The sequence below is a fragment of the Salmo salar genome, chromosome ssa08, assembly GCF_905237065.1.
Source record: "Salmo salar chromosome ssa08, Ssal_v3.1, whole genome shotgun sequence".
Classification (NCBI taxonomy): Eukaryota; Metazoa; Chordata; class Actinopteri; order Salmoniformes; family Salmonidae; genus Salmo; species Salmo salar.
Window position 1 is genome coordinate 19,870,962 of NC_059449.1, and position 15,645 is coordinate 19,886,606.

Sequence of the window (15,645 nt, forward strand, 5' to 3'; positions counted from 1 at the left end):
TGCCTTACCGTTTTGATGGGTTGTCTTAGGCATGGCAGACAGGCTCTGTAGAAGAGACCAACACAGAGGAAGAGTCAGGATTGGTTTTAAGACTTGACTTAAAACTGCAACATTGGTACTGAAACATTGGTAACACTTTACATACAGGTGTGGGATCTTAATTTTATCACCATGTTGCAGGACAACTTTCCGGAAATGTACAATTTGAAGTGTATTTGAGGTTTAAAAAGACGTCTGAAGTTTGTAATTTCCGCTTTGAAAATTCACACTTCATTTTCTCTGCAGAAAAATGTAATCAACCCTCTGTAAAAATGTCCATTCATTATAATCCACATAATAATTCACATTTCCTGTTGCTACAGGATTCCTGCTGTAGCAAACTGGCTCAAATTACGATCCTGCATCAGTACTGGTTACATGTGTTAGAAGCATCTATGGACCTACTGTCATACCATACGGCTTTACTAGATCTGCAAAATGTCCTGCTTATTCAGTCCTGATTCCTGGGAATCCTCCACACTGGATTTCTAGAAATGTGGTCAATAGGCCTGATTCCTACTGCAGGTAAGTCAAGTAGGAAACATGAGGCCAATAGTCCTGATTCCTACCGCAGATAAGTCAAGTACAAACATGAGGCCAACAGGCCTGATTCCTACCGCAGGTGAGTCAAGTAGGAAATATGAGGCCAACAGGCTTGATTCCTACCGCAGGTGAGTCAAGTAGAAAACATGGGGCCAATAGGCCTGATTCCTACTGCAGGTATGTCAAGTTGGAAACATGGGGCCAATAGGCCTGATTCCTACTGCAGGTATGTCAAGTTGGAAACATGAGGCCAACAGGCCTGATTCGTACTGCAGGTAAATCCCCCTTCCATAAAGGGTGTAAATCTCTGACACTTTAAGTGCTCTCTCATAGGAATGGAATTTAATTCAAGCAAATTCTCAAATATGTTTTACCATGTTTTACAGCTGTCTAATATGATTTAGTACCACCATTCATTCTTCAGTGTGTGTGTGTATCTGTGTGTGTGTGTGCTTGCCTGTTCCAGAGTGCAGCTGGCTAGAGAATGTGATTCAAACAAATGATCATCCATTCCAGAGCGTTGAAAACATACATCAGAAATACAACATCCATAACTTTACTTTTCACTTTTAAGTCTGACCTTTGACCCAGTAAATATGTGTTCTTCTAGGCCTAGACGGAAGGCATGGGGCAAACACGTCGTTTTCTGATGTGCAAACGCCTCAATCCAAGGCCACAGCAACAGATAAAGAATTTTCGGACTATGTTTTCCTTACAGAAGGGGAGAGGGAGAGAGGGTTGTGTGTGTGTGTGTGTGTGTGTGTGTGTGTGTGTGTGTGTGTGTGTGTGTGTGTGTGTGTGTGTGTGTGTGTGTGTGTGTGTGTGTGTGGAATGCAGGGGTCTCCCTTGTTCTCTGACATCTGACCTCGGGTCCCGACCTTTGATCTCTGAGCCTGTTTTAATCCAAGACGGGTCCGTGGAATAGATCTGGGGCCAAAGCTTCACACCATGCATATGTTTGTGTAAGAGTGTGTGTGTGTGTTCTTAGGTGAACATTTAACTTATTTACATACCTAATAGCAGTGATGTAATCAAGTAACTAAACTTGATTCCAAGTCGAGTCCTAAGTCCCTAGTGTTTGAGTCCGAGTCGTTTATACACAGAAATGGTCCACCCACACAGACAGCGTGGTGAAGAAGGCGCAACAGTGCCTCTTCAACATCAGAAGGCTGAAGAAACTTGGCTTATCTTATCTAAAACACTCACAAACTTTTACAGGTGCACAATCGAGAGCATCCTGTCAGGCTGTATTACCGCCTGGTACGGCAATTGCACCGCCCTCAACCGCAAGGCTCTCCAGAGGGTAGTGCAGTCTGCACAACGCATCATCGGGGGCAAACTACCTGCCCTCCAGGACACCTACAGCACCTGATGTCAGAGGAAGGCCAAAAAGATCATCAAGGACAACAACCACCCGAGCCACTGCCTGTTCACCCCACTATCATCCAGAAGGCGAGGTCAGTACAGGTGCATCAAAGCTGGGACCGACTGAAAAACAGCTTCTATCTCAAGGTCATCAGACTGTTAAACAGCCATCACTAACTTAGAGAGGATGCTGCCAACATACAGACAAATCTCTGGCCACTTAAATAAATTGACTTAATAAAGGTATCATTAGTCACTTTAAATAACAGCACTTTAATAATGTTTACATATCCTACATTACTCATCTCATATGTATATACTGTACTCTATTCCATCTACTGCGTCTTGCCTATGCTGCACGCCATCGCTCATCCATATATTTATATGTACATATTCTATTCATCCCTTTACATTTATGTGTATTTGTGTGTATAAGGTAGTTGTTGTGAATTTGTCAGATTACTGTTAGATATTACTGCATAGTCGGAACTAGAAGCACAAGCATTTCGCTACACTCGCATTAACATCTGATAACCATGTGTATGTGACCAATAACATTTGATTTGATTATTCTCGAATCATGAGTCAAGTCCTAAGTCCCTAGTGTTTGAGTTCGAGTCGTTAACACTCGAGTCACGAGTCAAGTCCTAAGTCCCGAATGTTTGAGTCCGAGTCGTTCGTTTTCGAGTCAAGTCACAAGTCCTTCGGTAGTGCTAAAAGCTGCTGTCCAACCACTTTTGAAGCTGAATTTGATGACATTGTTGCATATTTGTAAGTCTAACGAGATAATACAGCTTTCTAACATTTGCTGTTTTAACTGGTGTGTTGAATTATGCAAAAGTCACTACTGGTGGAACCCGAGTCTTCGACTACAGCACTGCTTTACAGTCATGTTCTAGTGTGTCAGTAAGGCCATATTCATTCATGTATTTATTATTGTCACATATACCAGATAGGTGCAGTGAAATGTGTTGTTTAACACCATCAGCCATGGTAGTACGGCACACCTGCAGCAATTAGGGTTAAGTGCCTTGCTCAAGGGCACATCTGCAGATTTTTCACCTAGTCAGCTCGGGGATTCAAATCAGCCACCTTTGGGTTACTGGCCCAACGCTCTAACCGCTAGGCTACCTGCCTCCCTGTTTATAAAGCAGGCTTAAAACTCCTTAACAACACTTCCAGTCCAATTCCTATTCCAACACTATCCAGTTGGTCAGGTCACAGTGAAAACTCCAGTATCTACACATCAAATTCTGTGGCAGACGGTTTAGTCCAAAATAGCGTTTGGTTCCCTATATAGTGCACTCCTATGGGCCCTGGTCAGAAGTAGTGCCCCATATAGGATGCCATTTCAGACACAGCCACGGATGTATAGCCAACACAAAGCCTCATCTCATCCTCTCTGTTTGATGTTGTTGATCAGCTGGGTTGATGGCTGGATAAAACTGTTGTCTTGGTCCCAATCTGTCTGTCTCTAGGTGTGTCCCAAATGACACCCTACCCTCTATATAGTGCACTAGATTTGAGTAGTTTGACCAGAGTTGGGCCCTGGTCAAAAGTAGAGCAGTAGAGACATTTGGGACTCAAGACTCAGTCTCTTCCACAACAGTGTGTCTGAGCCCCAGCCATGCATACCTCTTCTAGGTCTTATCTAAATCCCACACCACCTCAATCACGTTCACCGCTGGCTGGGCTGGCTGGGCTGGATGGGCTGGCTGGGTTGGCTGGGCAACAGTGTGTGTGTCTGTGTGTACGTGCGTGTGCATGTGTGTGTGTATATGTGTGTGTGTGTGTGTGGGCAGTGGGGATTCAGAAAAAACAACAGAGGGCTTTATCACACACGCAGGTCACATTTCACATGTGGAAATAGAGAGGAATTCCCTCAACAATTTATTGCCCTTTAATTAACCTTACAACAACACTGGGGAGATACCATTACTGAAGTCCCCCTTTAGGGAGACCCTACAGCCCTGTACTTCCCTCATCTGCAGTTCAATCATTAAATCATCGCCACAAACACAACAACCAGCCAGGACCTTGGCTTGGTATCAGAGGTAGATTCATATGTCTACTTCAGCTGCTCAGTTCAGAGGAGTTTAACTTCTCTCCCTGCCACAACAATCTGTTCATCACATTCCTCTGTGTGTAGGAGTGTGTGTGTAATCTGTGTGTGTGTGTGTAATCTCTGTGTGTGTAAAATCTGTGTGTGTATAATCTGTGTGTGTGTGTGTAATCTGTGTGTGTGTAGCCTGCCAGATAACTCCTGTGAACCTCGTCATGGCCACTATAGCAATTGGCTTTATTATTGGTTATTTTTATCTACTCACATTTGTCTACTTCCTGGTGTCTGAGCCAGGTTACAGGTGTGTGCACAGTTTAGGTTCATCTCATTGCTATGCCATTGGGACAATGGTAGAATCTCTTCTGGTGTGGTGTGTTTTAAAACACAGTCCTCCACTGCCTCATTTACTACAGCTAATTTACTGGTGGAGGGAGGGAGGGAAGGAGGGAGAGAGGGAGGGAGGGAAGGAGAGAGAGCGAGAAAGAGAGAGAGGGAGGAAGGGAAGGAGAGAGAGAGAGAGAGAGAGAGAGAGAGAGAGAGAGGGAGGGAAGTAAGGAGAGAGAGAAAGACAAAGAAAGAAAGAAAGAAAGAAAGAAAGAAAGAAAGAAAGAAAGAAAGAAAGAAAGAAAGAAAGAAAGAAAGAAAGAAAAAAGGGAAGGGAAGGGAAGGAGAGAGAGAGAGAGAGAGAGGTGTGTGGATGTGAGTGTGAGTATTTGTGTCTGTGCATGTCTCCATGTGCACGTGTGTGTACGTTCTGCAGGGTGTGTATGACACAGGGGGTAAACAACACTATGCAATGCAGCGCTTTGGCATGTGGCTCTAGTCTTGCATGATGTAAATCGAGTCCGCCATGCCAGACCTCCAGACCACCACCCCTACCACCACCCTCCCCTCCCCCAAAAAACTCTCCAAAATCTCCAGCTGCGGACTGGGCCCTCTGACTCTGACCACCCATGGTCTCAGCAGACCCAGGGATTAGACAGGCTCAAGCCAAGCCAATCCATTCTCTCTCCCCACACCAGCTGGTTTAATTGGTGCCAGTGGCATGGCTATGCTATGGTCAGGTAAGCTGGACGGAGAGGGATGGAGGGAGGAGGTCACTGTGTGTGAGAAGGAGAAGGGGAGAGAGGGAGAGAGGGGTGGGAAGGGGGGGAAGAGAGAGAAAGAGAGAGTCAAGCAGAGTGTTTGTATGTGTGTGTGTTTGTATGAGTGTGTGTTTGTATGCGTGTGCGTGTACAGAGGGCCTTGGTTTTATCTTATCTCTGGTCTGTGACTGCAGTGTGAGTGTGACAGACCAATCAGCCCTGCACTTATTATTGAATTCATTCTCCACACTCTAAGCCCTGCGTGCACATTCCCTTAAAAACGTTCTCTCTCTTTTCACTGCACCCCGTTTCTCAGAGACAAGACCCCCGTCCCCCGCCTCCCTCGCCCTTACACCTTCTCCCCTCTCCCTATACCCCATTCCACCTTTTAACGATTTCCAGATGTGTCACATTACATTTGAAGTGTGTCAACAGGACGTTATGTCATCTTTCCTGGTAGTGAGGGACTACTTCCTGGTAACGAAATGAGGCCTATACCTGGAAAAGGCTGTACGGACACTCCTGACCTGCTTTGGTTAGTAACAGGTCAGCAGTGTCCGTATAGCCTCTCCCGCTACACCTGTCATGTGTTTCAGATTACGTTTGGATGTTTTTTAAATGATATTTAACCACAGAGTTCAGTTTTGTGTAAGTTAAACCACAAAACACAGGTGGTATTGTAGAGTGCGTTATAACATTGGATTCAAGACTTCATATTCACATTCCTACTTCTATTCTGTACACATCAATGCACCAATGCCTGAAGTACATCACATATTCATAATGTGATATATACAGATGGGTCCTAGGAAGTGTTTTACACTAATCTACGTTGGGAAATGGGCACGGTTTACTGAGTGGCTTAAGGAAGCAGACAACTTCAGCAGCTGCTAGCTGATCATTCCCACACAGGCTGCCAGCCGCGTACTTGCCCTCTTGTTCAACCTGCTGGACATGAGATATGGTCTGTACAGGAGTGATGTTGATGGAAAAAGGGAGAGGAGAGAAAGAGAGAGTGACACAGACACGCACCCACCTCCCCAACACCCTCTCCCCTCACGCACATGCACAGACTCACACACAGACCCAACCCGCACACACAGACCCACCCCCCACACACAGACCCACACCCCACACACAGTGTGTTTGTTTAGAGCACCAAGCCAAAGCAGCAGGCTTCTGGTTTCATCCAGTGTCTGCTGGGATTTAGTGTTAGGCCCTCTGAGTGTAAACGGCTGGCAGGCCAGTGGAATCCATCAACAGATGAGAGACACACCAACTCCGACCTCCTCCTCCTCCCAACTCCTACCACCTCCTCCTCCCATTACCACAGACTGGCCTTGTCTGGTCTGGTCCTCCTATCACACTGAGGTCATTGCTGTCCTCCTCCTGCCTAACTCCTCTTCTTTTTGACTCTTTGTTGATTACATGCCATTCGTCTCCTGGCTCTGTGTCTTACCAAGCAGAGAAAATGGGGATCAGTTTCATGAGCCTGAATCCAGCAACAATGCTAGTTCCTGAATTAATATGAGCCTGACTCCAGTAACAATGCTAACTCCTGGATTAATATGAGCCTGACTCCAGCAACAATGCTAACTCCTGGATTAATATGAGCCTGACTCCAGCAACAATGCTAACTCCTGGATTAATATGAGCCTGACTCCAGTAACAATGCTAACTCCTGAATTAATATGAGCCTGACTCCAGTAACAATGCTAACTCCTGAATTAATATGAGCCTGACTCCAGTAACAATGCTAGCTCCTGGATTAATATGAGCCTGACTCCAGCAACAATGCTAGCTCCTGGATTAATGTGAGCCTGACTCCAGTAACAATGCTAGCTCCTGAATTAATATGAGCCTGACTCCAGTAACAATGCTAGCTCCTGGATTAATATGAGCCTGACTCCAGTAACAATGCTAACTCCTGGATTAATATGAGCCTGACTCCAGTAACAATGCTAGCTCCTGAATTAATATGAGCCTGGCTCCAGTAACAATGCTAACTCCTGGATTAATATGAGCCTGACTCCAGTAACAATGCTAGCTCCTGAATTAATATGAGCCTGACTCCAGTAACAATGCTAACTCCTGAATTAATATGAGCCTGACTCCAGTAACAATGCTAACTCCTGAATTAATATGAGCCTGACTCCAGTAACAATGCTAACTCCTGAATTAATATGAGCCTGACTCCAGTAACAATGCTAGCTCCTGGATTAATATGAGCCTGACTCCAGTAACAATGCTAGCTCCTGGATTAATATGAGCCTGACTCCAGTAACAATGCTAGCTCCTGAATTAATATGAGCCTGACTCCAGTAACAATGCTAACTCCTGAATTAATATGAGCCTGACTCCAGTAACAATGCTAACTCCTGAATTAATATGAGCCTGACTCCAGTAACAATGCTAGCTCCTGGATTAATATGAGCCTGACTCCAGTAACAATGCTAGCTCCTGGATTAATATGAGCCTGACTCCAGTAACAATGCTAGCTCCTGAATTAATATGAGCCTGACTCCAGTAACAATGCTAACTCCTGAATTAATATGAGCCTGACTCCAGTAACAATGCTAACTCCTGAATTAATATGAGCCTGACTCCAGTAACAATGCTAACTCCTGAATTAATATGAGCCTGACTCCAGTAACAATGCTAGCTCCTGGATTAGCCAACGGTGCTTTGGGGGACAACAACAGAGTGGGCTGAGACCCACAGCAGGGTTGAATTGTCTCATATGGAGGACAGAGGCCATGGTAGACCTCCTGTTTAATGACCTACTGAGGGACTGCTGGTAGTGTCTCTCTCTCGCTCTCTCTCTTTCTCTCTCTCTCTCTCTCTCTCTCTCTCTCTCTCTCTCTCTCTCTCTCTCTCCTCACACAGACTCAAATACGCATGGACAAGGGCATGCACATGTGTGGGCAAACACACAAACACGCATACACACACATGGACAGACACGTGCTTGTGGGCACACACACACGCAGCTGCACCTCCAGATTTCACACACAATGCCACCAGATACCCAACACCTTCAGAAATTTAATTTAACACACCCTACCTTCTAATGCCAGACATGAGCCCTAACCAAACACAAACACCTTCATCATGACATCTGTTAATACGGCCCATGTTCTAAGTCAAGACTCACGGTTTGACCGTTGTGTCTAAGTAGTGGCTATGTTGAGATGATGTCATTTACACACGCTCAGACACACACACAAACACACCGCAGGCCTGCTGTAAGTGCCGCTGGCTGCATCACACCTGGTTTTACGACGTGTGCTGTTGTGTGTCGGTGCTCTTCTCCGCTTCAAGTGTGTTTGTTTGTTGACTGATTTACAGACGTTCATTCTGGCTGGAGGGGGTTTCTAGATGCCTCAGTTTACCTGTCATATAGAAGATTTACCATCTATAACATCATCACACAACTATGTGTGTGTGTGTGTGTGCATCCTTTTGATGTACTAACTAACTAACTAACAATAATAATAATAACAATAATAATAACAGTAGTAAAAATAACAACATTAATAACAGTAACAATAATAATAATAATAATAATAACAATAATAATTATAATAATAACTATAATAACACACGCAGACACACGCACACACACACGTACACACACACACGCACACACTCACAAGCACTATTAACACTATAAATCTCTCTCTCAGCAACTAATATGCAAGAGATCATGATATTACTGTTTGTATAAACGTCAGACAGAGCTGATATGGAACCAGAGATGGTATGTAAGATAATATGCACAACTTGAATGTTAGTTATATAAGATCCAGTCATAACACTACAGATCATGTCATAACACTACAGATCCAGTAATAACATTACAGATCCAGTCATAACACTACAGATCCAGTCATAACACTGCAGATCCAGTCATAACACTGCAGATCCAGTCATAACACTAGAGATCCAGTCATAACACTGCAGATCCAGTCATAACATTACAGATCCAGTCATAACACTACAGATCCAGTAATAACACTACAGATCCAGTAACAACACTACATCTCCAGTCATAACACTAGAGATGCAGTCATAACACTACAGATCCAGTCGTAACACTACAGATCCAGTAATAACACTACAGATCCAGTCATAACACTACATGTCCAGTCATAACACTAGAGATGCAGTCATAACACTACAGATCCAGTCATAACACTGCAGATCCAGTCATAACAATAGAGATGCAGTCATAACACTACAGTTCCAGTCATAACACTACAGATCCAGTTATAACATTACAGATCCAGTCATAACACTACAGATCCTGTCATAACACTACAGATCCAGTCATAACACTACAGATCCAGTCATAACACTACAGATCCAGTCATAACACTACAGATCCAGTCATAACATTACAGATCCAGTCGTAACACTACAGATCCAGTCATAACACTACAGATCCAGTCATAACATTACAGATCCAGTCATAACACTACAGGACCAGTCATAACACTACAGATCCAGTCATAACACTACAGATCCAGTCATAACACTACAGATCCAGTCATAACACTACAGATCCAGTCGTAACGCTACAGATCCAGTCATAACACTACAGGACCAGTGGTGTGGTGGATGGTGAATGCACGTAAATGCCCATTACTCACCTTTTTCATTTTCTGCAAGCGTTTACCCACCTGTATATGGAGACGTACTTTAGCGTTTACCCACCAATTATGTTTTACCACTATATCACTGAACAGGATGGTATTATGGCCCCAGCGGATTGGGGGCCATTGTATTTCTGTCTTTCTGATGGCTCAAGGTTAGAAGATGTAGGGACACGCAGTCCAGTAGGTGGACTGAATAATTTCCTTGAAGTTTGCAATGAGACAGATCATTCTGCATCAGTTAGGATTTTCCCACAAAAGTTATGATTAACGTGGCAACGTTTTACAAAACAATTTCACATTTGAGTTTTCTTTTTTTTTTTCTTCCCTGTCTTGTTAATTAAAAGGCCTGTCTCCCACCGACTGAGAAAAAAACCCTCTGTGTTCTGCCCAGTTTTTGGAATACCTAATGCAATCCACGTAACCTTGAATCGGCAGGAAATAAGAGATTTCCGTACAGAGGTAAAGAAGTACATTTTTTTCCACATCCTGTTCCAAAAACAATCTTATTTTTCTCTCCTCTTTTCTTTCCCTCTCCTGTTTGACCGTGGCTGAGAGACTGAGAGGCTGAGAGGGGCTGAGAGGCTGATGGGCTGAGGAAATGAGAGGGGCTGAGGGGCTGAGGCAGGCCTCTGTTTGTGCTCCTGCAGCTGTGTGTTCAGCGCAGATTGGCCTCAGCCAGGGTCAGGGACAACAACACAGCAGAAAGCCGACTAACTCGGCCATGACCGGACAGTATACCCACAGAACCACCCCCAAGTGACATTGAAATACTGATGGTTTCCCACCATGCTAAGTTATAGATATTATTAGCATGTAGAAGAATGAGAGAGAGAGAGAGAGAGAGAGAGAGAGAGAGAGAGAGAGAGAGAGAGAGAGAGAGAGAGAGAGAGAGAGAGAGAGAGAGAGAGAGAGAGATCTATATAGGCCCATTGGAAAGCCAATGTGTGGTTTCTGGTTGTGGATAAAGGATCGTTGGGGACTGTGTGTTGGTGGCCACTTGCCCACTTAACTCGGCCATGACCGGACAGTATACCCACAGAACCACCCCCAAGTGACATTGAAATACTGATGGTTTCCCACCATGCTAAGTTATAGATATTATTAGCATGTAGAAGAATGAGAGAGAGAGAGAGAGAGAGAGAGAGAGAGAGAGAGAGAGAGAGAGAGAGAGAGATCTATATAGGCCCATTGGAAAGCCAATGTGTGGTTTCTGGTTGTGGATAAAGGATCGTTGGGGACTGTGTGTTGGTGGCCACTTGCCAAACAGGACGAGACAGAGAGAGAGAGGAAGGACAAGCGACAGCTACAGCCTGTGGCCTTATCACAGACGCCTCAGCACAGCTATTGTCCACATCCACACAAGATAAATAAACACATGCATAACTAACCCAACAGGCGATAAATCAAAAAGTAGTCCCTCTTGTGTCCATCTACAAGCATCTAAATTCACTTTTTTCTTGCCTAACCCTTTGGACCTAACAGGTACAAGACAATCGGACACTTGGAATTCCAACACCTAATTACAGCATTACATCACGCACTGTCAAACAGCGCCCGAACAGAGGCGAAATATGATAGATGGTTTGTTTTGAGCATGGTTGCCAGGGAGATGGAAGACAGAACAAATGCCAAGAGGTTGGATGGTTATGGGATGGTTATGGAATGTTGAGGGGCGATGGAGCTGCCAGAGTTTGTATAGGTCAGATTTTTTATTTATTTTTATTGAATATAAAAACATACAATCTACCTGCAGTGAAGCCGCTCAACATTTACATTACATTCAGTCATCTAGCAGACACTCCCATCCAGAGCGACCCACAGGAGCAACCAGGGTCAAGCGCCCCTATCTGCCCAAGCTCCCAACCGCCAGGCCACCAACCATCCAAGATCCCCCCCACAGTCCCTAAGAGCTGCCCCTCAACCATCCGAGACCCCCCCACAGTTCCCAAGAGCTGCCCCTCAACCATCCGAGACCCCCCCCCCACAGTTCCCAAGAGCTGCCCCTCAACCATCCGAGACCCCCCCACAGTTCCCAAGAGCTGCCCCTCAACCATCCGAGACCCCCCCACAGTTCCCAAGAGCTGCCCCTCAACCATCCGAGACCCCCCCACAGTTCCCAAGAGCTGCCCCTCAACCATCCGAGACCCCCCCCACAGTTCCCAAGAGCTGCCCCTCAACCATCCGAGACCCCCCCCACAGTTCCCAAGAGCTGCCCCTCAACCATCCGAGACTCCCCCCCACAGTTCCCAAGAGCTGCCCCTCAACCATCCGAGACCCCCCACAGTTCCCAAGAGCTGCCCCTCAACCATCCGAGACCCCCCACAGTTCCCAAGAGCTGCCCCTCAACCATCCGAGACCCCCCCCCCCACCTCCACAGGACTCCCAAGCCACCATCCCCCAATGTATAGGTCAGAGTTAGTATAAGTCAGAGTTTGTATAGATCACAGTTAGTATAAGTCAGAGTTTGTATAGGTCAGAGTTAGTATACATAACAGGTACATCTATGTTAGAATCTGGGGTGCTACATTTAACAGACGGTTGAGGGATGTCTATGCGTGCTGCACGATAGGGCTCTGGTCAAAAGTAGTGCACTATATACAGTAAGACAAAGGGAGCCATTTGGGACATAGCCTATCTATTGTGTAACTGAAGGTCTGTTTTTTGGCAGCCCTGTGCTGTTGGGGAACTCTTCTCCCAGAGAGTGATTGATATGTTGTTTCCGACTGTACCATTTAAGGGGCCTCTGCCCCTGCCCTGACATGTGACATCCTCTACTGCTGCCACAAACCCCCTAAGAATAGCACCATGTTAAAACGCACCACACAACAAAAGACTGGGAAGCCACTATGACACACCGCATCAGGCATATTTTATATCAAATCATATTATGATCTTAGAAAATGGACAATTTCATGTTACATGACCAAAAGATAAGACAATTAAACAAATAAGATATAAGGCAAATCACCACAGAGCCCCCCACATACCTCATGATGACAAACAATCACATCCCAATTGAACTTAATTTACCTTAATCCCATTGCCTATCCACTACAATTTAACACCTCTGTTAAAATAGCTCCCGCTACAACGCAAAGACAGCAACCTGCAATGCAACCACGAGCATGAGACCAAACAATAACAAACTTTACTGCCGAGAGAAAGACACCTGCTATGGTGCACCACCCACCACCACAACTACAGCCCCACAACAACACACAAGAATGAAAACCACCTGCTAGGTCAGCATACACCGCACACAGAACCCCAATGACAATACAGCGTAGTCAAGAATGAAAACCACCTGCTAGGTCAGAATACACCGCACACAGAACCCCAACGACAATACAGCGTAGTCAAGAATAGCCACTCGCTATGGCACTGTCACTGGACACCAAGAGGGCATGCCACTACAATTCGTACATTGTGACAAATACTGTACCTTAGTCAGTGTCCATTCAAAACAACACCCAAGCCATATGTCAGGATTCTAGGACTTTATCACTGTTACATAAACACCAGTTGTCATGAGAGAACACAATGGTGGCATGCTTGATGAAGGCTGTGGAGTGCAGAAGGTTAGCACTGCTTACTTAGAACGCATTTTCGTTTATCAAAAATGTTGTTTTTTAAAGATGGAGTTTACTCTTATCTCCCCCCAAAAGTTAAACCATGGAGACAGATAGGGAAGGTATAAAAGTATAGACAGTGCGTGTGTGTTCGTGTGTGAGAGAGGGGGCATTTAGCACAACGACCAATCTCCCTTGTATTTACTTGGTAAGACACACACACACACAGTGCAGACCACTGCCATCAACAAGATAAGGAGGGAATCTCGCTGTTGTGGACTTCAGCCTGCTATGAGAGCAGCCATTTGCTCCATTGTAATGTCCTAGAAACAAATGCTGCATCAATGGAATATCTGTCTACATGTTGAAAATACTCATAATAAACCCAATGCCCCTGCCTGCTCCTAAACTGTCCATTGTAGACCTCCCCCTCATTCATTTCCTGTCTATAATCCAATCGGATGCTCTAATTAAATTAGCGTGAATTGTGGGTTGTGTTCAGTTTGGTACTGAACGTTGCAGATATGAAATCCAATGACATGCTATAACTATAACGCGACTGTGAGCAACTCGTGTCCATTGATATCGATGCTTTGGTTAGCAAGTCAGGGCGTTAGCATGCTAATAAATAGCTGTTTCATTTAGTTAACTTAGCTGGCATGTGAGCATGCAAATAGATAGATATTTTGATTAGCCAGCTTGAGTCTTAGCATGCTAGCAACTTTGTTTAGCTATCCAGTGTGTTAGCATGCTAATAAATATATGTTTTATTTACTTAGCCACTGTGTTATTATGCTAAAAACTAAGTTTAGCTATCCAGCGTGTTAGCAGTCCTAGCTCATAACCCACTTCAGTGCAGACGTTAGCCACGTGCTGAAGGCTCACTTGTGAATCCAACACTAGCCTGACCAGGATCAGTAGCAGGATCTCCTCCCCTGCTGTCATTTAATTACATTAGCCAGACCCTTGATCTCTCTTTTCCCTTTCTCTGCACATTCCTCCCTTTCTTCTCGTCCCATCTCAGACCTAGATGCTGACCTATTTTCCATTAGAATTCCTTGGGCCTACACCCCTCGAGTGGCAGGACATCTTCGTTATGAGGGGTTGCTCACGTTCCTGCCATTTGTGTGGATATGACTAGACAGGAATGAGTGATTAGGTATGCCACTTGATAAATGAGTCAGTCTGTCTCTATCACTCTCATGGACCCCCTCTCTATCTCTCTATCGCTCTCCCTCTAAGTGCGTACCAAATGGCACCCTTAGGGCGGCAGGTAGCCTAGTGGTTAGAGTGTCGGGTCCTAAAGGTTGATGGATTTAATCCCTGATATGACAAGGTAAAAATCTGTCGTTCTGCTCCTGAACAAGGCAGTTAATCCGCCCCATTTTTTCAATTTTCGCCTAAAATGACATACCCAAATCTAACTGCCTGTGGCTCAGGACCTGAAGCAAGGATATGCATATTCTTGATACCATTTGAAAGGAAACACTTTGAAGTTTGTCAAAATGTGAAAGGAATGTAGGAGAATATAACATATTAGATCTAAAAGACTATACAAAGAAAAAAACATGAGTTTTTTGGTATTTTTTTGTTCCATAATCTTTGAAATGCAAGAGAAAGGCCAATATATGACTTAGGAATCTAGGCGCAATTTAGATCTTGGCCACTAGATGGCAGCAGTGTATGTGCAAAGTTTTATACTGATCCAAAGAACCATTGTATTTCTGTTCAAAATGTTGTATCAAGACTGCCCAAATGTGCCTAATTGGTTTATTAATTACTTTTCAAGTTCATAACTGTGCACTCTCCTCAAACAACAGCATTGTATTCTTTCACTGTAATAGCTACTGTAAATTGGACAGTGCAGTTAGATTAAGAAGAATGTAAGCTTTCTGTCCATATCAGAAATGTCTATGTCCTGGTTCTTGTTACTTAAAACGTCATGCTAATCACATTAACGCACATTAGCTCAACCGTCCCGAGGGGGACACACCGATCTGTAGAGATCCTTTTAACCCACTGTTCCCCGGTAGGCCATCATTGTAAATAACAATTTGTTCTTAACTGACCTGCCTAGTTGAATAAAGGTGAAATAAAATACTAATTTAAATTCCCTGTATAGTGCACTACTTTGGACCAAGCCCCATACTCTTTATTTATTTCTTTCTTTTTTGCTCTCCCTCTCCCCGTTGTTAAATTATTTAGAGAGGTTTGCCCTCCTGACTATCCCTTGCTCCTCCAGTACAGTAGGAAGGTAAGATGGAGGGAGTGGATCTGGAGGAGGGGTGAGGTTATTTTCTTTTATTAGAGGGGGATCATCACAC

General features: G+C 44.6%; 1 protein-coding gene across 2 annotated transcripts in view; it reads right to left on the reverse strand.

Moving 5' to 3' along the window:
* Positions 1-15,645, reverse strand: part of dlc1 (DLC1 Rho GTPase activating protein) — a 139,922-nt gene that overhangs the window by 106,089 nt on the left and 18,188 nt on the right. For both annotated transcript variants that reach the window (XR_006770806.1, XM_045722957.1), the window contains exon 5: positions 9-45. Coding sequence is in view for 1 of the 2 variants with exons in the window: in XM_045722957.1 (XP_045578913.1) it covers positions 9-45 (37 nt within the window). In the remaining variant the exon portion in view is untranslated. The remainder of the gene's footprint in view (positions 1-8; positions 46-15,645) is intronic.